This window comes from Artibeus jamaicensis, unplaced genomic scaffold (assembly GCF_021234435.1).
Source record: "Artibeus jamaicensis isolate MK-2021 breed Jamaican fruit bat unplaced genomic scaffold, CSHL_Jam_final scaffold_754, whole genome shotgun sequence".
Classification (NCBI taxonomy): Eukaryota; Metazoa; Chordata; class Mammalia; order Chiroptera; family Phyllostomidae; genus Artibeus; species Artibeus jamaicensis.
The window spans coordinates 3,087,130-3,114,226 of record NW_026522054.1 but is presented as its reverse complement, the minus strand read 5'-3'; the positions used below and the strand labels follow the sequence as shown (position 1 = coordinate 3,114,226).

At 44.4% G+C, this 27,097-nt stretch overlaps 1 protein-coding gene across 1 annotated transcript in view; it reads left to right on the top strand.

Annotated features, from left to right (window-relative positions):
- The window catches only part of CNST (consortin, connexin sorting protein), a 64,530-nt gene extending 38,241 nt beyond the window's left edge, over positions 1 to 26,289 (top strand). Inside the window, exons 5-11 of the mRNA XM_037138824.2 lie at positions 505 to 591; positions 1,050 to 1,164; positions 2,724 to 2,745; positions 2,909 to 3,005; positions 7,517 to 8,409; positions 17,604 to 17,739; positions 20,459 to 26,289. Coding sequence (XP_036994719.2) covers positions 505 to 591; positions 1,050 to 1,164; positions 2,724 to 2,745; positions 2,909 to 3,005; positions 7,517 to 8,409; positions 17,604 to 17,739; positions 20,459 to 20,664 — 1,556 coding nt within the window. The 3' untranslated portion in view covers positions 20,665 to 26,289. The remainder of the gene's footprint in view (positions 1 to 504; positions 592 to 1,049; positions 1,165 to 2,723; positions 2,746 to 2,908; positions 3,006 to 7,516; positions 8,410 to 17,603; positions 17,740 to 20,458) is intronic.
- Positions 26,290 to 27,097: the final 808 nt, after the last annotated feature.

Genomic DNA, 27,097 nt, shown 5'->3' with positions numbered 1-27,097 from the left:
CTATTTGGCTCTGTCCTTGTTTGGGCGTGTGACCCTTTGGTTTTGTGGGAGAAAAGCGTTCAGTGAGAAATCAGTCAAGGATCAAGGTGAGTTGAAATCACAAACGGGTTGGCAAGAGGGTAACAGTTGCTTGACAGAAAGTAATTTAAGGAAACAGATTGCAGGATTCCAGATGGGTCCCATTTCCACTTAAATTACATTTACTTGGACTGCCAGGCCTACATGATGAGCAAGCAGGCATTCCTGGAGCATTAAAGTTTTCTTTGAGTTTCTACTGTTTGCTTATAGAATGGAACCCAAGTAGCTATGGCATAATATGCTACATTAAAATGAACCTACTTCAAAACCAAGAAACTCTAAGATTTGTCTAAATTTAAAAATATTTCAAGTCCTCTCGTTTTTTAGAATGCTTCAGATTTCTCATTGTATATAGGATATCATTCTTCAAGTATGGGACTTAAGCAAATAGTCTGGATTTCTGTTTTCCTCAAGCTTTCTATTCAGATGAAAAAGCGATGAAATTCATACAGCTCGAACGCCTGTATCATGAGCAGTTGCTCGCAAATCTGTCTGCCATTCAAGAACAATGGGGTGAGTGTAGACTAACACAGAATTTGGAATTATGTATCAGTTACCTAACAAGTTGCCATCTAAAAAGTTAAGGTATTTGACTGGAATTTGTAAGTCAGGAAATAACTTTCTGTTGTCAAGTTAATGTTGCAAAGAGAGTCGTATTCTCAACACAAGTCTATTGTGAGAAAAATCTCTCTTTGTTACTTTGTTCTTCATACCCAATACCAAGAAGAGAACTCGTGCAACTTTTTGCATTTCTCCTGATCCCTTTGCATGCCCTCCTGGTTAACTTAGTCTCGGAGGTAATATTTACTTACATTGAAAAGTGATTACTTGGCTGTTTCTCATTGTGTTAACTTTTGGGTTGTTTGAGAAGATAATTTTGCCTGCTTATCTTTATCGGTAGTGCCGGTTAACTGTTTTTTCCCTCCTAAATATGATGATTCGTAATAGTGACTAACATATTTTACATTTAGAAACAAAATGGAAAACTGCACAACCACATACACTTATGTCTGCAAGGAATTCAGACAAGGGATTTAATGGTGACGACTTTGAACGGCTTGCTGAATTTTGTACAACACATCAAGAGTGAGTATCTCAGAATTTGGTTAGAGTGAGCGTGGATTAGAGAGTATTGGAGAGCCATTGTAGCATCGAGTATTTGAAATACAGGATCCATTTCTTCATTTGTTTTGTTAATGTTTTAAACTAGAGAAATTAAACCAGATAAAATGAAATGATCAGGTTCCTTTCCCAGCTTTATCTGTGTCTTACACTGAGCTCAGTAAAAGGTCAACTCTACACAGGTTCAAAGTAACTTTTAATTAGAGAATTTTAAATATAACCTCTAATTTTGATCTCTGTTTGGTTAAGAAATTAGGCCATTCAGGTGAAAAAAATTGTGTATTAGGGCTTTTTAGTATAGTTATTTGCCAATGTGTGTATATTATATAGTGGAAAACACATTTTAAAGAGTAGTCTAGTAATGGTAATCAAATACAGGAGGATATGTAACCAAAATACTGCAGAAGGAGAATTGCATTTACCAGATAATTTTAAATGGCTTGATTTGTATCTAAGAGTTGGAGCTTTAAAAGTAAATCATAGTTGGAGCTTTAAAACTAAATCATAGCAATAATAAAGCACTTAGATCTTAGATCTGTTTTTAACTCATATATGCAGACTTAGAATTTGAAAGGTGAGGGGCACGACAATGATAAAGCCAGGCCAGGTTGGGATGGGACGCATGGTCCTCGGTCCTCAGCACAGTGTCCTGTTGGCCGTGGGCATGGACACAGCCGTCTGCAGCCTCCACCCCGACCGAGAGGCAGAGCAGTCCAGCCCTCGGAAAGCGCCCTCAGGCCCGTGCGAGGCAGTGCCCAGGCCCCAAAATCATCCCGTCTGAGTTCTGTGGCAGGGTGTGTCCGTTCTCTGATTTCATACGTGCATAATGACACAGACGGCAGACTTTTGTATTTAGCATCTTTTTCCCATCGTTGTGTCCGTGGTACATGTTGTTGCATGTGATAGCAGTTTATTCTCTTCTATTCCTGAGTGTATTCATCATATTACTGGAGCAATTAATTTATTCCTAATAGACATTTGGATCATTTCTGCTTTCTGAATATCATGAATAAAATAGCTGTGAACATTTTCATTCATGCCTTTTGGTGGATATATGCATTCAGTCAAATCAGGTATTCCCTAAAATATAAAATTTAAAAATAGCTTTTATAATCTGATTCCATGGATAATGCCAATAAAATTATGTTCTACTCTAATCTATTTTAGGTTATAATGACACACTAAAATTTTAAAAAGACATGCGTGTTAAATACTTTTTATGTACATAATTAGCAAAAAGAATAAGTAACATTTTCTGGATCTCGGCAGATGTGGTTTATTCGGGAATTCTCAGTCTGTGGTAATTAGCTTTCTGAGGAGACAGACAGACACACAAGGTCGCTGCCCTTTGAACCGTGGGAACCAGCGGTAATGTTTCAGTAGTGAAGCTCTTCTGTGCTAAGATTAGAATCCTGAGAAGCGGTCATTTTCTTTTACAGCCATTTCAGTGGCATTTGTTTGGAAGCATATCACTGCTGTCGTTTTTTTGTTTTTAATTCTTCTCTCTGTCTTTTTCCCTACAGCCCTCTTTCATCCAAACATAAGGTAAGGGATCGTTTTTTTCAAAGTATTTCCAGGAAAAATGTCAAGTGTCAGATGTCTATCGTATAAACTCGTTTAGAAAATAGACCTTTCTCAAATTATTTTCACCTTCTAATTCAATGTGATAGTTTCCCCCAAAGTTGTTTTTTTTTAATTTAACTTGTAGATAGCAGCTGTAAAAAAGTCCCTGGGAAGGAAGTGCATTACACCGTCAATTGCATCTAAAGATCCAAAGGGAAGTGGAGCTCCAGCCAAAGAGCCGGGTACGTTTGCAAGTTAGAGACACCTGCCTCCTCTGATATTTTATACATGTTACGTCTGAATCACTGCTCCATCCCCACTGCTGTACTTACTTCTCTTTTTGCACATACCTTTTCCAGACAAATAGCAAAGGGAGATGTTTTAGAAGCATTATGTAACTCTGTTTACATGTCTAGTAGGAGAAATGACTAAATCTAAATTCTGATAAGAACCTAAAGTTATTTCCATGTTTTCAGCAGGGGTTGTATGTGTGTAACAGACCATGACAAGACTGCAGAACACGCTCTGAAACAGAATTGGTTTTAGTGTTTTCACACATCGTGTTCTGTTTAAAAACCAACATTTGTTACACAGACATGACCAGAAATTTATTCCGGACATGTAACTGTTTAAAAGCTCTGTCTCCTGATCATTTATCCGTAGCATTTGATTCTCTTCCCTGTTATGTTGGCTAACATTCACGGGTACATTTCCAAAGCATTTATGATGTATCTTACACGACTTTGTGTCTATGTCAAAAGTCAAAGATGTTTAGAAACTATTTTTTACATTAGCGCGTTCATTACAAACACTTCAGAAAATAAAGATAAATTATTACACGGTAGGGTGTCTATTTTTCCTGACGTTTGATTTTACTACTAATTTGCATTCCCCGGATTTATGTCCCAGAGCCCTGGTGTTAAACAAAGCAGCATCAGCCATTGGACCTGAGTTGCCTGAGAGATAAAATGATGATGAGGATGTCTGCAGTTTAATCCTCCCTTTTCTCTTTATAAAGTCCTTCCCCCCTACTCCCTAAATTTTCCCTCATCTCCTTTATTTTTATAGGCAAATGTAGGACTTCGCTTTAGGTCAGCCTTACTATATACTCTTCCTCCCGGCTCCTCTGTTCCAGTCGTTTTTAGACTGGAAATCAGAGTCAAATGAGCTTCGCAGAAATCTTAAAGGGAGAAAAAGCCACAAGATGGCCACCTGGCGTGGGCGTGGATGTGCCTCCGTGGCGTGCGCACCGGGAAGAGTGCTATAACAGGCCGATTGATTAAACTTGACACTTAGTACTGCTGCTTGCCCAGCCCCAGCCTGGCACCGGCGGGAGTTTGGCCTCTGCTGGGAAAGGTGTTTCAGACAGGAAAACTGAGACGCCTCTTGTCCGTCACTGGCTTGACCTTTTGATTCACAGCTAGAACCTGGGCCTTCTGATTTCTGATTAGAATGCAGCATGCTTCTCACTAATAACCATCGTACGGGGAGAGTGCAAACTAAATCCTGGGGCAAGAAATCTCGCCAAGTCTGATAAAACAGTATCTTTTAAAGAAAAATGTCCAGTCTCCCAGAATTAGTCTCCTCGGTTTGGTTATTCTGTGAATAGATACATGGAAACATAAGGATATAAGAAGAAAAAATATGAAAATACTACTCTACGTGATTTGAATCGAATACATCGTTCCGGTTTTGCTTTATATTTTCCCATTTTGAATAATGTAAGACTTGTAGTACAGTCTAGATTTTCCTTTTCCTTGTCTGTCTCTCTACATTCCCTGACCCCAAGCCTCTTACATAATGTGGAACGTGGTGTTTTGTGTGTGGTGGTTAAAGCCAGTTTCTGGAGCCAAACTCATCTGGTTTGAATTCAGCTTCTACCACTTAAAGCTGTGTGATCTTAGGCAAGTTACCTAACTTCTCTGAGCCTCCATTCCCGCAGCTCCAAAAGTCACTGTACTTAATTCTTGGGTGCTTGTGAGGATTATGTTAATGATTTCATGTTAAGGGTTTAGAACAACACCAGGCCCAAAGTAAGGGCTCAGTATACGCTCAAGGCCCCCATCCCTCCAGCTCCGCCTCATGTTACCACTGCCTTCCGGTACCAGCATCCGGTACACATTCTCTGCATAGGAATCTCCCATTAGGAAAGTCTTCAAGTAGTTTACATAGTATCTGATCACTTGTCTGTCTCTCTTAACAACCTGCATAAGCCAGGTTGGATCATCTGAGGGAACTCATGGAAACTAAGTGACTTATGCAGGAACAGCACTAATTAGAACTCAAAGCCAAACCCTGGCTTTCTGAACCTGGAGCCTGTGCATTCTTATAAATTCATATTTTTATATGTGTTTAAGGAATATGTTATATGTAAAAGTAATGTGTTACATGCATGGTAAATGATAACAGACAGAAGGCCTCTGAACCTAACACCCAAGTAAGGACTAAATTATTGTCAATTCTCCGATAACTGCCTTTGTGTCCCCTGCTTTCACCCCTCCCCTGATGGAACCATCATCTTGAGTTCCCCAAAATTTATCATTTTCCCCATTTTTCATAGGTTTTGTTGGCATACAATTTCCACACAGTAAAAATGTACCCATTTTAAGTGTGTAATTTGGGGAGTCTCTACAAATGTGTATGTTCACATAATGTCTACCTTTTCATTTCAGAACAGCTAAGTAACAGAAATCCATGTTAATATGAACAGAAGTACTAACAAGAATAAGTTTTATGTTATAATACATACCTGTAAAAATTCAGAAAATATTGTGAATTTGTGAAAATATGTGCACACACACAGCGAATCACACAAGTACCCCCACTTTTTCCTGGAACGCCATTAAAACATCAGAAAGGGCTTCTTAAAAGGCCACAACCCACAGGAACAGGACTGGCAAGGACGCAGCAGCAGATGTGATCCTCAGAAAAATGTGGAAGCTGGAGCGCAGGTGGCTGGGTGGCGCCTGGCTCAGCGCACCAGAGGAAGCCGGGAGCTGTGTGTCCCCAGGGAAAGTGCTGGTCCCTGCCTGCAAAGGTCTGGACCCGGGGACACAGAGGGCGCCACTAAAGTCAAGGGTGTGGGGCCAAAAGACAGCACAAGAAGCACTGAGACCTTTCTATTCCCTCTGTACCAGGCAGGAGGCTGAAGGTTTATTTTGTAGAGAACATGAACTAGAGGCCTTGTGGACTCAGGTTCAAGGATAGGGGTATTATAGAGAAAGCGAGCATTGAATGAAAATTTCTGGACTGAGCCATGAGACCGTTAGCCTGTTCTCTGCAGTAAGCATTCCGAACTGTGACAGCTGTATCTTCTCCTCACTAGGAAACTAGCCCCTCGGCTAGGAGATTAACACCTCCAGCCCCTCTTTGCCTCACAGCGAGAAAGAGTTCCGGAGAAGGCTTGCCTCTAACTGCAGAGCTGTTTGGTACCTTCTTTGAGACGACCTCAGGTAGAGAAGATGGGGACCAGATCAGACAGTCACACCAAAAGAAACTCAAAGGAAACAGAATGAAAGCAGAGGACAGATGAAAAAAATTTTAATTAATGGTCATCTCAGGGATTAGAGAAAATGTATGTGTGAAAATGAGAATAAGATGCTGTTTTCTAGAAAAGGCACATTCGGTGAACTAGAGAAATGTGCACAGAAATTGAAATGTGTGCTGGCCACCATAAAAATTAAAGGGGAAGAACTGAAGGGTGAAATTGAGGCAGTGCCCCAGAAAGCTGGTCCAAAGACAGAGAGATGAAGAGTATGGCAGAAAAGGTAGATGATCAGCCCATAGGTCCCAGAATCCTGACGGGCATCCTAAAGGGGGAGAACAGAAAAGGGACGGGACAATTTATCAAAAAAAAAGAAAACCTCCTAGAATTGAAGGTCATGCGTTTCCACACTGAAAGTCCCACCTAGTGCCCAACACAAAGCACGAGAAGCTTGGTGAAGTTTCAGGACACCAGATACAAAGAAAAGAATCCAGATCTTCCGGGAAGAAAATGTGGGTTACACGGGGTGGGTAGTCAGAATGGTTAATAAACTTGACATTCCTACTAGAAGCTAGTCACACTGCAGGAGCACCTTCCAAATTGTTAGCGAAAGTCATCTTTGACCCAGGAAGCCTTCCTGAAGTTTTTAGGGGTCAAGGAACACGGACTTCTCAGATGTGAAGTGTCCTAAAAAGGTTACCTGCCGTGTACCTTTTCTTAGGAAATGTTCCAACAAGAGGAACAGCTGGGATCCAGAAAGCAAGGTCTCCCACGTAGAGCAAAGGGGGTTCCTGGGATGGCCCGGAAGGGAAGTTCCCCGGGTACCAGTCCTGGAGGGCGGCTGCAGGTTAGGAGCTCTCAAAAAGGATGCGTTTTGAAGCTGCTCGATTATCTGCCAGCATATATGCCTTTGTTGTACATCTGTCAGAGTTTAGAGAAACGTATATGGAGACTTTGTTTAATGAAGCAATGAGCCGGTTATTAACACCAAGGAAAATGAATGTAAATAAGAAAGAAAAATGTCTCGGTGTCCAGTGTGGGCCAGCGTGAGTCAGGTGAACAAAGCCACAGTAAGGTGTGCGTGTCCACGTTGAATTGCCCCAAAGCACGTTGAATTGTAACGGGAAGCTGGGGGCAGGGATATAATACATCCTTTCAGTGCTTTACAGTATTGTTGGGTCACGCCTGTCACTTATATGTCCTTTCTCTTCCCCCCTGTACAGAGCGTTGTTCTGAATCTTAAAACCACTTGTTTTTCTTCCTCTTCAGAGAGAGAAACTCATCCTGGCATGGACCCAAGTCCAGAAAGCCAGCCTGACGCAGAGGCCGGGGAGAGCAACCCCTGCAGCAGTCACACGGCCCAGCAGGCAGATCCCCTGGGCCTTCCTGTAGCTGCAGGGAGCGACCACAGAGCGGAGCCACTGGGCTGCGCGGAGGGGGCCCCCAGGGAGCTCCACGCCCAGCCCCCAGAGACAGCCGGGAGCCGCTGCGGGCCACACTCCGCAGAGAACACTTGTGAGGGTGACGGAAGCGTGCCACTGGGTCAGACAGGCGCCTGCCAAGATGTGGCCGAAATAGAGGGCCCTGCCGAAGACCCTCAGGTGGTCCTTTCCAGAGAGTCGGGGACAGAGCCATTGATTTCACCGGGCTCTGACCACACACCTCCTACGCTGTGTCCTGAGGGTAAACATTCACAGACTCAAAGAAAGGAGCTCCATCTGCCACTCCAAGAGGCTGCTTCTGAGGCGTGGCCCTCCGACCAGCCCCAGCACAATGAACTGAATGAGCTGCAGCCACCCGGCCACAGGGGCAGGGATGGAAAATCACCGCAGGGGCAGGCCGGCCCCGGGGGCTCCGACAGTGTGCCTTGTGGGAATGCGGACGGGTCTGACTTAAGTGCGGGGCCTCCGGACGTGTGTATGGCCCCAGAGGGCCCGGGAGAGCAGGGCGACCAAGTCAGTAAAGAGACGGAGGACTATCTGAACAGCCTTTTGGAAGGATGCTTAAAAGATGCCGAAGACTCTCCTCCGTACGAAGAGGAGGATTCTGATCTTCAAGACCTGTCCCCCGACGAAGCCTCTTACACCCTCCAGGAGCCCCAGCCTGCCGAGGAGAGCTGCCTTTCCCTGGACGATCTCGCCAAAAGGATAGAGATTGCGGAGGTAAAGTTGCCATTCGTTGCATAAATACTCTGAAAAGTAGAATAAAATGTAAAGAGCCAAATCTGTACAAATGCTTCTGTGCTGAAGGTTGCCTAGTCCTTATCAGTTGCCCCCTGGTCTCGGACACTGAGGGAAAATTTAATTGACGTCCACTTTTAATAACGAGGGGTTTTATTTCGTTTGGTCGGGATGTTTATACTGCAGGAAGTAAATCGCAGGCCCCCACAGAGAAGCATTTTGAACATCGGTTGTTTGTGGTTTTGGAGTTTTTTTGGTTTTGGTTTTGGTTTTTTAGGTCCTTGGGTCTTTTATTTGGCAGTCGTGGGAGTTGTGATTGGGATTAGTCACTTTCTTATGGGGAAATCTCATTTTTCTTCTCATACAACTAGGAGATAAAATAGAATGTCTATTCTCTGTTGCTTCCTCTTCTTAATGTATTTTTAATTCTTTGGAACAGTATAAGAGAATGAAGGAAACACTTTAAAATACAGTAAGACTAGAAGATGCTGGATGCATTTTTAAGCCCTTAGAGTAGATGCTGTGAGGGTTCTGTTTCTTACAGTATTTAATTTATAAGCTCTAGATTTGAGCAAACAATACTGAACTACTTGGCTAAGACAAATATTTTAAATCAAAGTTTTAAAGTTTCCCCGAGAAGTAGTGAGTCTAATCAAACCCAAAAGAAGTGAAAAGGAGGAGAGGACCAAGGTGACCACTCTCCTTTGTTCGATGATACAGTTGTTTAAAGTTCGGGGGGTGGGGGGGTGGAGACCGTTTGGGAAAGGTCCCTTGCAGCAGGTGCTGAGGACCCAGGAGGGATCAGGTGAAGTTCCCCAGCTCTGGGAGTTCTCTGCCACCCCATCTGCTCCTTTTACCAGCTTTGTGTTTGAAACAGTTTCCCATACTTGTGTGAATACAGGATTCAAAACGTAATTTCTTAATAACTGAGTGTTCTCGTGAGCAGTATTTTTCACGCCCTCGGGAAGTGCTGTGACTCATGAGGCCACCCTCCGCCACTGCGCTGAGCTGGCCCAGTGGGTCCTCTGTTTTCTCCCCAAACCTCGCTTCTCCCGCCAGTGACCCTGCCCCTCACAGGTCTCCTCGCTGCTTGTCACTCTTTCCACCACTGTGTTGACGGTAGAACACAGTGGTATGTTCTTTCTTTGCCAGTTTTCCCCTTTTCCTTGTTTGTTTGCTTTCATTTTTCTTGCCGCTTCTGCGCTGCCCAGCGCTGGCCTCAGGTGGAACTCGGCTTCCACAACCAACCAGCACCCAGTGGAAGCGTTTGTGGTGTTTTTTAGACAAGTAGATTCACCCCAAAATGGATTAATGGACACACAGCCTCCCAGAGAACTGGAAGTGTCTACAGTAATGGGATGCACATTGATGGGAAGGGTCCAGGTTTGGGAAGCTTTTTTGAATACAGGAATAATTTTGCTAAGTGAAATGACAGCTTCATCTGAGAAACATTACTGTTCTTGTGTAGAAAAGGGGATGACACTGTCCTCAAAAGTATAATCCCCACCTCTCTGCTGTTAAAAAGGCGTCGGAAACATTTATGCTCTTCACATGAAAATTATTAGAAGTGTATCACGTGCACAGTGTCGGCGGGTAAGACACTCACTCGTTTACTCTTTGGCTCAGTGATCGTAACTCACTTCCCCGTGGGGCAGTGCCACACATCAGACAAGGACACTGCCCGAGGGACACCTATAGTCTAACAGACACCTGAGCCCAGTCTCACCTGTCCACTGAGTTTGAGTTTCCCAGTCGTGGGGAGAAGACGGCGTTTCATCGCCATGCCCATCATGTATTTTAAAGTCAGAGCCAAACCCCCTAACCGAGGAAGCTGGTCCCGCTGATAAGTCATGGACCTGCCGGGTGCTGGGGCCTGGGAGGGCTGCCTTGTCCTCCTTTTCAATCCCTCTGTTGTCTTGGCGCCGAAACCTGCGGGAAGAAACACGCTGCACAAATTCAAGGTGCGTCGAGACCCAGTCGCGCACTGCTAATTAATTAGGGTCCATTTGGCTGATAATAAATTGTTATATGGGGGAGGGGTGAAGGAGTTGTTTTGTTTTCTAAATAAACGGCACTCAGATATTGGGTAAGCTTTATAAAGCAGACCTGTTGACTTTGAAAGGACTCATCACGGCCTTGGCAGCAGACTTTAGCAACCTCATTTGCCTCACGAAAATAAACCATTTTCCTCGTTAACATTTCCATGTGTGATCTATTTGCAGAGATGTCATATGTTCAGAAAACTATCTTAAATACTTCGCATTCAAGTAATTTTAATTTTTAGAAGTAACTCATAATAAACACGCTGAGGAAGTAGCCGCGTGGCTACTGCTTGGTCCTTGACAAGCCCGTCACCTGAAAAGGGACAGAGTATTCGGCCCCCTCCCCCCCCCACTGTCTAAACTGATGACATCCACTCAGATAGCTCAGGTCGGCCTGTTTCACAGCCCGGGAGAGGGCACGACCTAAACTCTCTGCGGGGCACACAGACGGCAGCCTGGGACTGCTCCTGGTTTTGTCTGCCAGGCGGCTCCTGTGGCCTCCATCCGTCTGTCTCTCGGCCAGGTCACTGGGGTTGGGGAAGCCAAGTCACGCTAAGACTCGACCCCGTGGGGTACCCTGACCCCGTGCAGACAGGAGGCCTAAGCAGCGGTGCTGTGCCAGGTCATGAACGTGGCTGTTCAGTGGGTCTCGGCCTATGGAGGGTCTGCAGACGAGACCCACATGCCCGAGGCCTGGGCCTTACACACAGGCTGTTGGTATAAACTCTTATGTGCAGTGTCTGTCTCTCCCCAGGGGTCCTTTTGGCTCCGGGACGAAGGCAACACCCCATGGCTTGGCATTCAGGACTGAGTGCCCTGGCCCCCTCTGCCTTTCCAGGGTCCCCTCCTGCTGTTTCTTTGTTCTCCACCTGCACTCGAGTCAGACTGGCCTCGAGTCAGACTGGCCTCCCAGATACGCCTCGCGTGCCGTCACCTCTGAACTTCACCCTGTGTGTCACTGCTCCGAGCGATGAACCTCCTTTCAGACATTTACCTCCTCCGGCCCCCAGGATGTCGTTGTGCCTTTTTAGCCCACAGCCTGCCAGGCAAAGCAGTGGCTCGTGATCAGCAGTGAGTAAATGCTAACTGCTGCCCTTACTGACCCCTGAGGTCTGTAATGTTTACTCTCTTCCCACTGCTGCTCTGAACTTCACATGAGGGAGTGGCTTCAGCGTCACTCATGAAGTCCCATCTCACTGTCGTCTTCCCTGGTTATTGTCGGGGACACACACACACAGTCTTCTGCACTAAACTACAGCTCCTCAGGGGTGGGGATCCTTTTGACCATTTTTATATTCTCAACAAAGCCAGCACAGACTTTAACAGCCACCTCTACACAGGAAGACTTTAAAATTTTTTCTTATGCTGAGTTCACTTTGAAAAGGAAATAACCTTTAAGGGAAAATCTGCGTTATTCAAATAAATATAGGTAGATGCTGTCCGTACGTAACCTGCTTATCCAGGTAGTCGTTCACTCATTGGCATGTTATTAAGCACCTGCTGTGTCCGAGGACTGGAGGGGATGCAGATTCAGTTCTTGTTCTTAGGAGGCTCGTGCTGTAGAGGGAAAGACATGATAACAAGTTCACACGGAATGAACAGTGCCGTTTCAGATATGGGTACCGGCTGTGAGAAGCCTCAGCAGGAAGAGGGGGTGCAGAGACTGACCGATGAGGAAGGGGAGGAATGGACTCTCTCTTCCACAGGCAGTGGGAGGGCGGAAGGGAGCCGGCAGCACAGGGAGTGAGGGGGCTGCTTTGTCCCCTGGCTGCTCCGTGGAGAGCAGACGGCAGGGAGGCAGGGGCTGCAGGAAGGAGACCCGTCGGGTCACTGCAGCTGTTCAGGTGAGGAGTAACTCAGGACGGGGTTCAGGTAGTAGTGGTGTGTGTGGTGACGATGTGTTTCTGAAGGAGGGACGTACAGGACGTGCTAATGGACCAGGGTTGGGGTTTGGTGGTGAGGACCAGTTTCGAGGGGGAGAGAATCAAGAATTCTGTTTTGGAATCTTCCGGTTTAAAACGGTTGACTGGGGGCTAAAAGGTGGGATGGCATCTTGACATTGTTACCACTGCTTTTCCTGTTTTGCATGTATCGTATGGTCCCTTTAAACAAACCAAAGCACTTACAGAAACACGAGGTACTGCCTCATCTAGACACTTAGATACATTACAAAACTCCTATTTTTTTTTATCTTAAGCAAACCTTTCTCTTTTAACATCTTTTAAAAATTCAGCATTAACATGCTTCGTGGTCTTTCACTCCTTCCTCTTTTGCACTCTACACCTGCGGAGCTGTAAGACACAGCGAGGTGGCGGTGAACGTGTTCCTCCATGTGGCTCCTCCCCCAGCTCCCGCTGTGACTTGTAATCACTCACTGTAGTCGTACCTGTGATATCAGTCCACTTTCTGGTTAATTGAATGACACAAAAGGTCTTTCATCTAACCATCATCTCCCCCGTGTCTCTGTATCCATGGATTTAGTCATTAGTTTAAGTATCTTTTAGTTGAGTGATGTGTAAGATGCAGATTTGTTACTAGAGGTATACGCTACTTTAAAAAGACAAAAGACACATACTAGGTTTAATATAACAGGACACTAAAGAAAGTGTTCTCTTAAACTCCTTTGGGTGACATTGGTTGATGGGATTATGTCAGTTTCAAGTGTGCAGTGTTAGAATGTATCACCCGCACTTGCATTGTGTACTCATTGCCCCAAATGTAACTTCCTCGTGTTCGCTCGTATTTGACCCTTTTTACCCTCTTCTAACCCCCCCACCTCCCTTTCCCTCTGGTAGCCGCCATACTGTTTTTTGTGTCTGAGTTTTGTGTTGTTTTGCTTGTTCATTGGTTGCTTTCGTTGTATGTCCCATATATGAGTCAAACATCTGATTCTTGTCCTTTTCCATCATCGCAAATGCAGGGTTGCCATTTGTGACAACATGCATGGATCTCGAAAGTACGCATCATGCTGAGCAAGCTAAGTCAGACAGGATAAGCCAAACTAATAGTCGTAGAAACTAAGATCGTCACATTAGGAAAATGGCAAGAGGTTTGATCCTGAGTTTGTTCAGACTTTGCCAGTAGCTGGTACTACAAGGTTAAGAATGTTTGTTAAACTTTCTCCACTTGGCATCTTCTGGAAAACGGGGCTGGTAATGAGAGTCACAAAGATTGAGTACGATATGTCATGTAAATGTCTTTACCTAAAGCAGGCAGACTAGCTAACTTGTAGGTCTTCTTACAGAGCCCGTGTTGACTGTCAGTTGTCCCTTCGGTGAAGAATAATAGTGGAAAATCTGATGTGTGCCTCCACAAGGGACTGAAGGCAGTTAAACTCTTTGTGATCGTGCCAATCTGCCTTATGAAAGTTAATTCTCAAGTTAGTTGGAAACCAGCGTGTTTGTGTGCAAAATGTACCAGCCTTGAGGTTCTGGGTTGAGTAAAGCCTGCGTCATTAAAAGATATTATTCAGTATCCTTTTTAAAAAAAATTTTGCGAGGGGCTAGTTCTAACATCAGAGACCTCTGAATGTTTACTTTGTCGCGGTGGGATTTACTATGCGCATAGGATTGCAAAATAATTGTGTCTTTACAAGCAGTTCATCGTTCAAAGGCCATTGAAGATGAGCATTGGCCTTTGAGGGGAAGTACCGAATGAATTGCCGTTTATTTGCAAATACTGAGAACGAGGCCAGACGGGATGCCCTGCTGTTGCTGCTGAGTGTTGCACTTTTTCAGGGAGTACCAGCAGTAACAATTACGTTGATTACTGCCTAAACAGTCTTTTAGTTCCTAATGGAAGGGCTTGGTATATTTTGTTTGGGTTGCAAAGAAATTCAGCAATTCAAGTGGAAAGCCAAATTTAGTTTCTGAAGCTTTATTTTCTGAGACTTAAATTCTTTCAATGTTTTCACATCAATATTTTAAGTAGTTTGGAGGAGACACATTTCCGTGTGCCCTGAATCATCTTCCCACCCTACTCAGAACCACTTGGCAGTCTTTTGAGTGAGACCCCAAACTAGTACTGCGACTTCATTATTGTGGCTCACTTCCCTTCTATCATAGAATTAAGGAAAACTCTACCACAGTCATCTCTTAAACTCTTTGTGCTTGACTGCCGCGGTGTGGTGAGTACAAATTTCTGACCTTGAGGTGGGTTCTGAGACGTCTGCCTAAAACTCTTGCCAGAACAGAAAGGCCACACCCACCTGTCTGTCAAGAGTCTGCCCCCTTGGCCAGCCTCTCCAGCATCAGCATCTGTCCACTGCAGGGCCAGAGGGCGGTTAGAAAAGAGGCAGAGGGACCTAGAGAAGATACCGAGCAAGCCTGGAAGGGCTGCTGGGAAAGGGCGCACTGCCCCGCAGACGGTGGGGCAGGCCCCAAGGAAACAACAGGCTTTGGTCTCAGTGGGAGAGAAAATGAAAAGGAATTGAAGCGTGTGGTTAGATTTTTAGCCAAGGATGAAGGGTTAGTGGGGGAGAGTGTCCAAATGTTAGCCCATCCCACCCAACTGTCATTTCTCGTATGCTGCTTCTTCCCTCTTTCAAAAAGCTGCCAAAGTTCATTGTCATATAATAAATAAGATGGGGCCACTTGGGAAGGCTTGTGTCCCTTGGCCGCATGACGTTTAGAGCCAGACACCCCAGACGAGGCCAAGCAGGAGCCGAGGCAGGAGCCTGACAGCTGCCGCGGTGGGACCAGCTGGTCCGTCGGGGAAGCACGTTCTGTGTCTTTGCAGATGATTTCCAAAGTCTTTCTCAGTCTTTCAACGTTCACTTGTTCATATTTGCAATGTCTTTTGATTGATGACTTGGGCCTGTGAGTCGAATTTACAGAGTCAAAGTTCACATCACAAAGATACGCAGCTAACAAACAGTAACACCATGCCAGGGCTGATTCGCAGCCTGTTTTTTCTAAGTAGTTAAAGCAACTTGAAGATGCCCGTGGTATGTAAAGTCACCATTGGTAAATGTACAACTGTTATTTAACGGAGAAAACAGTGTTTCAGAACCTCATTTTTTTACAGTTACTAAAAAAGAAAAGCATCATCTGTAACAGTAATGTATGGGTTGAATTAATTTTGATTTTCCATCTCTTGCTCTTACAGAAGTTACTAGGACTGCTTCCCCTTTCAGGGTGAGCAGCTTGTAAAGTCTTTTCTCTTTATTGTATGAAGGGGCCCTTCATCCTTCCTAAAGCAGGATTGGAAAGGCCGTTTGTTCCTTTGCATATCTGTGCTTACTGTTTTTAATGTCACCAAAGTAGTTTTTTCAGAAGAGGGACATCATCTGAAATTCTGTATGCATTATGTAATCCCTATAAAAAGAATACATTGCTAACATTGATTTTTTTTGAGATAATGGTTTCCATAGACCCTTGTAAAAGACCATATTGAGTGAATTGTTGGCCCTAAAAGCCTTGAGTTATAAAAAGAACTAATGGGATCTCTCATATTCCTGCACTACGCATTATCAGAGGTGGCTGGCTGGACCTGGAGATCATGTTAGATATTTTGTGCCGTTGATCAGACCAGTGCCATTACAAGCCGTCCTGAGCTTTCAGGTCTGACACCAGCAAGTCCCTGACATCTACAGTGTTAGGCCCACAATGCCCACCTGTGTCATCACCGGTGGCCAAGCAGGCAGCTCGCAGGTCAGCTTGTGTGAACCAGCTGCTGCTGAGGTGGACCTTCAAGGCTTCCTGCTCCCTGGCCTGGCTCCACCAAGGGTCCTCCCCTCATTCTCCCTGCACCTTGGAGTCTTTTCCCTCCTAAATGGCAAGGGTTTTTATTTCTGTCTTGGTTTGTAATAAGGGGCGGGGCGGAGGCAGGAAAGAAGTGAAAACCAGGAGACAGAAAGGGGTCAAGGCAGGGGCACTGAAGAGATGCTAGACAGTCTGTGGTAAAGATTCCAGACTCTGGTCTGTTCAAACTGCTCGGTTCTGCCGCTGTAGCCCAAAAGCAGCTGTAGACAATATGTAAATGAACGGGTTTGGCTTTGTTCCAATTAAGTTTTATTAAATTAACATAGGCAGAAGGTCTTTGGCCTACTGACCCTGAGTTTGCCAGCCTGTGTGTTCATATTACAAAATCCTATGTCCCTAGTAAACTGGCTCTGATATTTCTAGAAGGGGAGTCCTTAAAACATCTTGAGCGGTGGAGCATTCTTAAGTAAATGTATCTTTTCTCAGAGGAACTGAGGACAACACCTGTTTTGCCGTTAAAAGTTATTATCAGCCCTGGCTGGTATGGCTCAGTGGATTGAGTAACTGGCCTGCAAACCAAAAGGTTGCCAGTTCAATACCCAGTCAGGGCACATGCCTGGGTTGCTGGCCAAGTCCCCAGTAGGGGCACGCGAGAGGCAACCAGTCTGTGTTTCTCTCCCTCTCTTTCTTCCTCCCTTCCCCTCTCTCTGAAAATAAATAAATAAAATTTTTTTCTTAAAGTTGGTACCAAGTATATATTTTTTAAAGATTTTATTCATTTATTTTTAGACAGAGGGGAAGGGAGGGAGAAAGAGGGACAGAAACATCAATGTGTGGTTGCCTCTCAGGTGCCCCCTACTGGGGACCTGGCCTGCAACCCAGGCACGTGCCCCAACCGGGAATCAAACCTATGACCCTTTGGTCACAGGCCGACACTCAATCCACTGAGCCACATCAGCCAGGGCTCAAATATATTTTAAGTCTCACGTGTTTATTTCATTAAAGTTGCCGATGAATGACAAAAGCAGTGGCGGATTATGGGCCTCTGTTATAAAGCCAAGCCCAGCGCTAACAATTAAGCAAAAAGAGGTCATAAGTGATCATTTCACAGATTATCTCACAGGGACAACGGAGCCCAAGGGCAAAGCAAGGCAGTTACAGGAGGCCTGGCTCCGCCCACTGCCTGGCCCTGGAGTCCTTCGGGGCTTCAGAAGAAGCAGTTTTGAACGTGTATTTGGCAGTCATCTACATAGACATGAGAGTGTCGTTCTGTTAGATTTTGACGGTTGAGATTTTTAGTAGGAGTTAAATCAACCTAGAACAGAAATTCAAATGCCCATTGAACTGAATTAGCCCCGTTACCAGTGCCTATAAAATGCCACTGATATTCCCTGCAGTAATTGAACGAGCGCTTCTTCCTAACCCTTGGCAGGTGGCTCCTGCTGAGGGCCTGGTCTCCATATTAAAGAAGAGGAGCGATGCCGGGGGAGACCGCCCTGCCCAGATGCAGCAGAGACCATCCAAGCGGCGAGTGAGGTTCCAGGAGATAGACGACCACCTAGATCAAGGTGAGTGAGTGCTGAGTGCCCGGCTCGGCCCCGGGGCTGACGCAGGCTCGACTACTGGCATGCGCTGAAGCACCCGCTGATGTAAGAGGTAACAGGCTTTGTAAAAGAACAGGTAGGCCTGCTCTTTTTAAAATCTTCTGTGCAGAAGCACAGAAGTGATCTACCCTCAGTTCTTAAATAATTCCAGAGCATCTTGTTAGCTCAGGTAAGTGAGCACATTGCGAAATTCAGCTCATAGCCTTCCTATCCCACATTCAGTCCTCGATGTTCGGAACTGATTTGAATTTCCTTGTTTAGTGTTCTGTTTTGTTTTGGGTTTATTTTTTGCTGCTTTTTTTTTAATGAGTCTGCTATCTTTGTCTTCCTTCCAGCAACAGTTAATTCTCCTATTTTGTATGTGTGGAAAATATTTATAGATCACACGTGTGTTCTCTCCAGTGAGTTCTTGGCTCTACAGAAGGAAGAGTCTCTTCAGAGCGGCAATTTAATACTGAAGCCATTCTCTGCCTCCCCTCCTGGGCCTGTGTGGAAGGTGGTTGCTAGGTTTGCCTCAGGCCTGGGTAAATGAGGAGGAGTGGGAACAGAGCCAAAAACCTGTGAGGGCGCTTCTTGTGTTTACAGAGTAACAGCGGAAGCACATAGATGCGCTTTCTAAGTATAACTCTAAGGGACGGAGGTTTCTGGGTGTCTGTGCCTACAAAGCTGGCAGGAGCCCTGGAAATAACCTGCTCCCCCCCTCACGCTTCCGCTGCCCCTTGCCCGTGACTCACACTCTTCCCCAGAGGAAATGCTGGCTTCTTCGCTTGCACTGATGGGCCCCGAATCCTTGCTGACCAGGAGGAGCCCCGGCTTTTGAACCGACAGGCTTGTTTCACTCGGGAGCCGTCCTGCCTTACACCGAGACACTGCATCCTCGCGGTCTGCACCGTGGACGGTGCAGCCCTCCACACTGTCTCAGCACATGGACAAGACCGAATGGGTGCTTCTGAGTAGCGTCATTTAGATTCCATGTGTAAATATGTGATTATGAAGGAAAATACGGGAAGATACATAGATTATTCACATAGATAAGGCCAAAAGGAGGAAAAGGTGGTGAAAATACCAAACTGACAAAAAACACAACTGATAAATGATCGTATTTATTCATTTGTGTAAAAATGCATTTGCATATATACCTATAAAGTATTAAATCTATTTAACTTAAAACCTGTTAAACTAGACATTTGTAGAGCACAGCACAGTGTGGTAAGGGAATCCTGTGTACGTGAAAGTCCCGAACCGTCTGCATTTGATTTGGGAGGACGAACACCAGGGTTGGCCCCCAGGGTGGGAGGGGAATGTGGCCGGGTGGGAGAAAAAGGGGGGGAGTCCCTTACAGCAGACTTGGTGTCTGAATTTTCACGGGAACAGTGTATTCACCTGTTCCTGTAAAGTCTTCCAAAAGTAACACTCGCTCCTGTTGAAAACCCAGGCAGGAAGGAGTTACAGACGCGTAAGTCCTGCAGTGCTCCCTTGAGAAGGTTTCCCCAAGTACTGACTGAAGTTTCTCATTACCCTTTCGAGACACATTCTGTATATGCATGTGCATGTGTGTGCACGTACACAGTGACACACATGTCTTTTTTAACACACATGGGTTTGCTATGTAATGTTGTGCCTTCAACTTAACTATTGATCTCAGACAACTTCCTGTGAGAGAATATGTGGATTTACTTCACTCCGTGAAGCAATTGCATAGTAAACACTATGCGAATGTTCTGTAATAATTTAACAATCCCACTGTAACTGAACTAAGTAAGTTATTCTCAGGCTTTGTTATGACCAACTCTGCTGCAGTGAACCTGCTCGTAAAGGTGATGCGCTGTGTCACGCGAGTTTGTCGCTGACCCCCAACCGTGGGTTTGCTGGGCCCAGTGACAGGGCCCGGTGGCCGGGGTGGCTCTGGTTCACGCCTGATGTCCCACACTGCGTTTGGTCAATGCTCTCTTTCACCCGCAAGAGTGTTCCAGTCCGGAGGGTGAATTGATCTAAAAATTTAATAGATACTGCCGAACTGCCTTCCAGGAAGGTTTGGTTCACCCTCGTTATGCTGATCATAAAATTCTTAGTCTTCACCAAATATATTTTCATTGTTCTGGAATCATTAGGACTTCCTATACTTCTTCACTATAGAAAACTGATGTGGACATTTTTGTTAAAAACAAGCCTGCCTGAGTTAGTAAACAAAATGAAAAGAAATCCCTCTACCAGCTTGAACTTCACTACTCCACTAAATAAGAATGAAACTGAGTATTACTAAGATGCGAGAATAATCCCAAAGTCATTTTTTTATTGCTTAATATCAAGTTGACTTTGCTTTAAGGTAGTCCCATGAAGTGACCTGCAAAGATATTGTAACAGTGAGGTTTTAATTTGTATTTTCAAATAATGTCATCGAAGAGGGTGTTGCCTCCCTTCTTTTTCTGTGGAAGTGGCCGTATTTATCATATGAATGAGCTGGGTTCAAATGGAGCATGGACGCGCTCCATGAGTGTGTCTTTGTGGTAACTCCTAAGTCGGTCCTCCTGGGGTCATCAGGTGCGCTGGCTTTCTGTCTGTGTCACCTGTCCCCAGGGAACCACTGGCGAGACGTGCGGTCGTCCTTCTTGGTGAGCAGGCGGTGGGTGCCCGGTCCCCCCCGTCGTGTGGGTTTAACCTCCCCCTGTTCTCACGTTCGCAGATGAGGTCGGAGGGGGCTCCTGCATTCTGCTGGTCTTGCTGTGCGTCGCCACGGTGTTCCTCAGCGTCGGGGGCACTGCGCTGTACTGCGCCTTCGGCGACATGGAGTCGCCTGTTTGCGTGGACTTCGCGGACAACGTGGACTTCTATTACACAAAGCTCCTGCAGGGCGTGGCGGGACTGAAGCACTGGGTCTACCTGTCCTAGCAGGGTTCCAGAGGGACAGGCGTGCTGGCAGTGAGCGTCACGGAGCCGAACTGTCTCAACAGCTTTTATTTTAGGAGTCGTGTGATGTGCGCCCCCTCCCCACCCCGTCAGCAGCCGTGGACATCGGAAACAGCATCTTGCAATGGCGGTGTGGAGGGACTCGCAGAATCCCCCAGGCAGGGAAGCGCGGTCGGGCTGAGCCCTGCGGACTGAGGGATGGTCACTGGAGAGCTGTCCCTCTCCTCCTTGCCTCTCCCTGGTGTGATGAGCTGTGCGGAGCAGAACCAGGCAGGGCGGTGTCGGGGCCACTCCGTGAGCTTGCTTTTCAAGCTGTCAGAGGACACTCCTGGCTTACATCGGTCCAAACCCAAGGCTTCTGGCCGTCACGCAATAAGTTTGTGTGCAATCCCAAGGGGTCACCTATGGTTTCGATGTCTTTTTCAGTTAACCTCGGGAGCGATGTAATTTAGGCTTGATGTGTTACTTCCAGATTCTGTCCTCTGTTTGTGGAATGGCCATGTGTGTGTGTGTGTGTGTGCATGCGTGTGCATTTCAGACAGTTACTCACTAGCAAATACCCCACACGACATAACAAATCTTTATTCTTTCAACGTGACTATAGATGTGCAGGCACAAATCCTTAAAGATGGTTAAACTGTGGAACAAGTGAGTTGTCGAAATCCTGGCCAAGAAATGAGGAACCGTGACAGATCTGTGACAGTGAACTTGATTGACTAGCCAGAAATGAATCACAGGCCTAAAGATAAAATTAAAGAGCTCCCTTGGCATCTCAGGCAGCCATTTCTTTCACGGATTCGGCGCTTCCCAAACTACGATGGTTGCTGGACTCAGTTCAGCGAGCACTTATTGAGCACCTACTGTGTTCTGAGAAGCTAAGAACTCAAATACAAAGGTAAATAAGATGTTAGTTCCTGCTCTGGATGTTTAATTCCGCCTTATGCTAAAAAAATACTTTGGCAAGTGAAATTAAATCGCCATACGTAGTTCAGTATTAACAGGTCATGCAGTCGGGTGTTTGAATGAGCATTCACATTTCGGGCTTGACTTAGACCTCTTCTGGGGTCTTGGCGAAAATCCAATCATGTCTTATACAAGCAAATGTCTGATAAAGTTTTGTTAGAATCTGTCGGGTGACATCTCCTTTTCTAAGGTCTAACAGTTAGGAAGCCTTGGTTGGCTTTTTTTTATCATCGACAGCATTTTAAAAGAAAATACATGAATTATAGTTTTTTAGCATGTGATCATTACTTCACGTTTTTCTGTCAGAATCATTTGAAAGAAAAGGGTGAAATTACTTTCTAGTTGTTACTGGCTGGTACAGTACCTTCCTTTTTGTGTTTCTGCTTATTTATTTAGATTCCATGAACTTTAAAGGGCTTTTTCTATATGTTGAAAGTGTGTTGCCGAGCATGCATTTGGTTTATCCCAATGTAGGTATTACTGTGTACTTAGCATTTTGATTCTCTGTCAATTCAAGTCCTCATGTTTTTAGGCTTGTTTATTTTTTAAATTGATGTTTTATTTTCACTTATAATATTATTCAATTTGTCTCATCACCATCAACTAATATTTTCCAGGATTATAGATCAAAGATATTTATTTAGGAGTGTACAAGATACTGAAATTTAGATTGCTTATACTTAAGGCTGATTTTATTAGAAGATTATTTTAATGTTCTATTATAAATTTTAAGAGTTCGTACTCAAAGTGTATGTAAAATGTGTAAATGTCGACGGTACTACCTTCCGTGGTTCTATAAAAGACATTCACCACGCCTGCTGGGAGGACCATCACAGGCAAACCTGTGTGTTCCGCCCTCTGGTTTCTAGTCACGGGAATTCGGTGAGTCTGATTCCTGCCACTTGTACATCACGGTAAACCAAAACTTCCCTCCTGTTCTCCCCCTTTCAGGTCGCTGTCAAAGTCCCTAGTAAACTGTAGTGTTCGATTTGCCTAGAGACCACCAGAACCACCATTCTGACACCGAGGGTTTCCCTCGACACTGAACTGGAGGGATGGAGGGAGTCCCTTGGTCCTGGGGGGGGGGGCCCCCGCTGGGTCTCAGAAGAACCGTGTGCGACCTCACCGCTTCCTGGGGAAGGTTCGGTGAGTTCGGGAGCATATGAATGTCTCGACTTAACGCAGGTGTGAAAATCCCAGCCAGAAAAATAAGGCCAGCATTTTAAGGATGTCATAGTCATTTGCTGCATGAATTGGACTAATCCCATCCATCTGGTGATGAAAGAATTGTTATCTCACACATTAAAAATTCACGCAGCTTCACTATAATGTAATTTTTTCTGCCATGTGGAAGTCCTGACAGCTGTTTGTCCCCAGTCTTCCTTAAGGACTGTATTTGAGGGTAACAGTTCAGGCTTGCAATTTAAGAGCAACACCAGCCAAGTGTCTCAGAGACTTTATTTGCATCCTTGGGTGATGAGAAAAAGTACTTTAAAGTGAAAGTCAGATGCTTTCAGAAGTTGGCCTGGCCCCACAAATAGGTAGCTGTCTATTCTGGGAAGTCAAATAGGTCCCTGGTAGAGGTTCCGCCGCTCCAACAGCACCTCCCCTGTCTGCCTGACATAATCACTGGAATTTGCTCCTAAAATTCATCCCTTAAGATTAAAAAATCAGAACCTCCTCGGAGGTTTATTTTTTTAGGCAGTGAATTTGTGTCTCATGCTGAGAGGACTTGAAATTTGAAGACTGGCCTTATTTTGGAAGGACAGACTTGAACTTGGTCTTAGGAGAAGTGGGCATGGTCAGTAACGCTCTGGAATATCCTCCTGGGAATAAAATAGATTTAGACCGTTACCTTGTGTAACACCTACAAATCAACTTGAAAGAGTGAATCTAATGTAAAGCTGAAACTTCTAGAAGAAAACAGGAGTAAATGTTCGCAGCCCACGGGTAAGCAAAGATAACTTACAGTACAAACATACACCAACCGTAAAAGAAAAGAAATCAATTAACTGGACTTTAGAAACTTGTGCTCTTTGAAAAACAGGTTAGGAAAATTAATAAGCAAGCTGAAGATTAGAAAAATTATTCATATAATATGCTTAACAAGTAAATGTGTGTGTGTATATATATATGGATATACCCACATACATATATATGACTCTCCTTGACTTACGGTGGGCTTGGCTTACATTGCAAGATACCTGTCATCTGTTGAAAACGTCATAAGTTGAAAATGCATTTGATACTGCCCTGGAGTATCAGTTGTTTACCCTTGTGATTGTGCGACTGGCTACTGCTGCCCAGCATCACAAGGAAGTATCAGAGGGAATACAGCTAGCCCCAAAAAGGATCACATCCAAAATCTAAACGACACTTTCTCCTGAACGTGTATCACTTTCACACTATCATACAGTCCAAAAAATTAGAACTTGAACTATCGTGAGTCAGGGACCATCTCTATATAATACCAAAGAATTACAAGAAAGCTACCAAAGTTAATACATGAATTCAGCAAACTTGCAGGGTACAAGATCAACACACCAAAATCAGTTGTTTCTAAACAGCAACTAATGTTCTGGAAAGGAAATTACAAAGGCAATTTCATTTACAATAGTACCTGAAAGAATAAAATGCCTCGGAATAAATTTAGCAAAGAAGACTTGTACCCTGAAAACTGCAAAACAATGCTGAAAGAAATTAAAGAAATCTGAATAAATGGAAAACTACCCTGTGCTCATGGGTAGGAAGATAATACGGGGCAGGGGACAAAAGTAGGTTTACAGTTGTGAGTACACAAAACAGTTTATTCTTCTATTATTACTTATTAATCATTTGTATTATTTTTCCGTACGAACAACTGTAAATCCACTGTTGCCCCACCTTTGATTGTTAAAATGTCACTCCTCCCCAAAGAGATCTATAGGTTCAACCAGCCCCTGTCACAATCCCAATAGCCTTTTTTCTTTTTTTGCAGAAATGGAAAAACTGATTATTAAATTTATATAGCATTGCAAGGGGACCTAAGTAGCCAAAACAGTCTTGAGAGAAGAGAGAGAATTGGGGGACTCACATTTCTCAATATCAAAACTTACTACAAATCTGCAGTAGTCAAAACTGTGATACTACCATAAAGACAGACAGACCAATGGAATAGAATTATGGTCCACAATGGAGCCCACACATCTTTGGCTACTTGGTTTTTGATGAAGGTGTCAGGTATATTCAATGCGGAAAGAATACTCTTAAACAAAGGGTTCGTGGACAACTGGATTTCCACATGCAAAAGAGTGAAATTGGACCCCTGCCTCACACCTTACGCAAAAGTCAATGCAAGATGGGCTGAAGACCTAAGCATTAACTAAATCTATAAAGCTCTTAGAGGAAAACATCAGGGTAAATCTTCATGACTATGGATTTGGCAATGAATTCTTAGATAGGACACCAAAAACACAAGCAACAGAAGAAAAAATAGATAAATTGGACTCCATCGAAAGTTTAAAAAATTTATGGATCAAAGGGAACTATCAAGAAAATAAAAAGACAACTCACAGAATGGGAGAGAATATTTGCAAGCTAAACATCTGATAAGGTATTAGTATCCAGAATAGACAAAGTTTGCCTACAGCTCAACAAAAAGAACCCAATGCAAAAATGTGCTAAGGACTGAAGTATCCATTTCTCCAAAAAAGATATGCAAAGTTTTGAAAATATAGGATGAGGGTGTTGGTTACACAGCATTGCAAATGTACATAATACCACAAAATTGTACAGTTAAAAATGGTCGCCCTGACTGGTGTGGTTCAGTTGGTTGAGCATGGTCCCACAGAGCAAAAGGTTGCCAGTTCTATTCCTGGTCAGGGCACATACGTGGGCTGGGAGTTGCGTCCCCGAACAGGGTACATAGGAAAGGCAGCAAATAGATGTTTCCTTCTCACATCGATGTTCCTCTCCCTCTCTTCCTCCCTTCTTCTCTCTCTAAAAATAAATAAAACCGTGTTTAATGGTTAAAATGGCAACTTTTGTGTTACACATATATTCTCACATAAGTGTGCACACAGGCAAAACAACCGACACTACCAAGTGTTGGCGAGGATATGGGACAATGAAACACATGCACAACTAGTGATAATACGAAATGATGCAACCACTCTGGGGCGCAGCTTGGCAGTTTCTTAGAAATTTAAGTTCGCATCTACTGCATGACCCCGAAACTCCACACCTAGCTTTATCCATGATAGTCCAAAAAAGTGGAAACAGCCCTCATTATTTCAATAAATGCCTCTTCAATTAAAAAAAAAACAAAACTGTGGATACACAAGTGACATGAATTAATCTCAAAATATTATCACTGTGAGTGAAAGAAACCAGAAACAAAAGAGGATGTAATGGATGTTTCCATGTATATAAAATGTTAGAAAAGACCAACTCATTCTTGGTGACAGAAACAGACCAGTGGTCTCCTGAGGGGCAAAGGACGGTGGGAGAACGGTCCTGGGCAGCTTTGGGGAGGGACAGAAATGGGTCTCTATGGCGGTCGTCATGTCATGGGTGAAATTCATCTTCAAAATGAGTTGTGCACTTTATTTAGATGCGGTTGTGTACAGAAATTATACCTCAATAAAATCGTTATTTTAAAAAAGAGTTGTTCGGCTTGGAGCTTCATGATATCTCAAGGGATTGACAGGGACAAGGGAGTCCCTAACACATATCACAATTACTTTATTCCTTTTCACTGTTGTTGCTTCATTTGTTAGAAAAAGATGGCGGCCTCCAAGCCCCTCATTTGTACATGGCAACTACTCAGCTGGCTGCTGTTGAACAGAGCGTTGCAATGAGGTAACTCGGTTCAAAGTGCCTTGATTTCAGTCCCAATTTTGTTCTCAGCTTTCTCATCCCTCTAGGTCCTTCTGAAATGTTGAGACGGTGATTTAAATCTATGCTGTTTTTTTTTTTTTTCACTCAATGCAGCCATCCAAATTCTGAACCTAATCTAATTATAGAGTAGACTCTAAGGACAACCTGATCTCCTTCTGGCCAGAATGCATTGATCAGAAGTGAAGTTTTGGGATGTTTATTGCTTTTTGCGATGGCCGTGCATCGAGGGTCAGGAAGGAGACACGCACTTAGGGAGCAGAGTAGCCTCACATTAGTCATGAAAATGATGACTGCCCATAAATGGCTGGTTCTGGTTTTCCCAAGTGCAAGATTGGGGGTTGGTAAGATCTGAACAAACCAAGCAAAGAAGAAGAAGGGAAAATGGCCATTGAATGGCCATTGAAATGGCCAAGAATTCCATTCTTGGCCTAAAGTCCTGGTCTGGACAGGAATTTGGCCTACAAGTAACTGTAAATACAGTCCGTTTGCTTTCCCCCCACCCCATTTTACTTTTTTCTTTATGGGAAAAACAAAATTACTGGGATGGGAGGAGTGGTGTGGTTGGCCCTGGAGA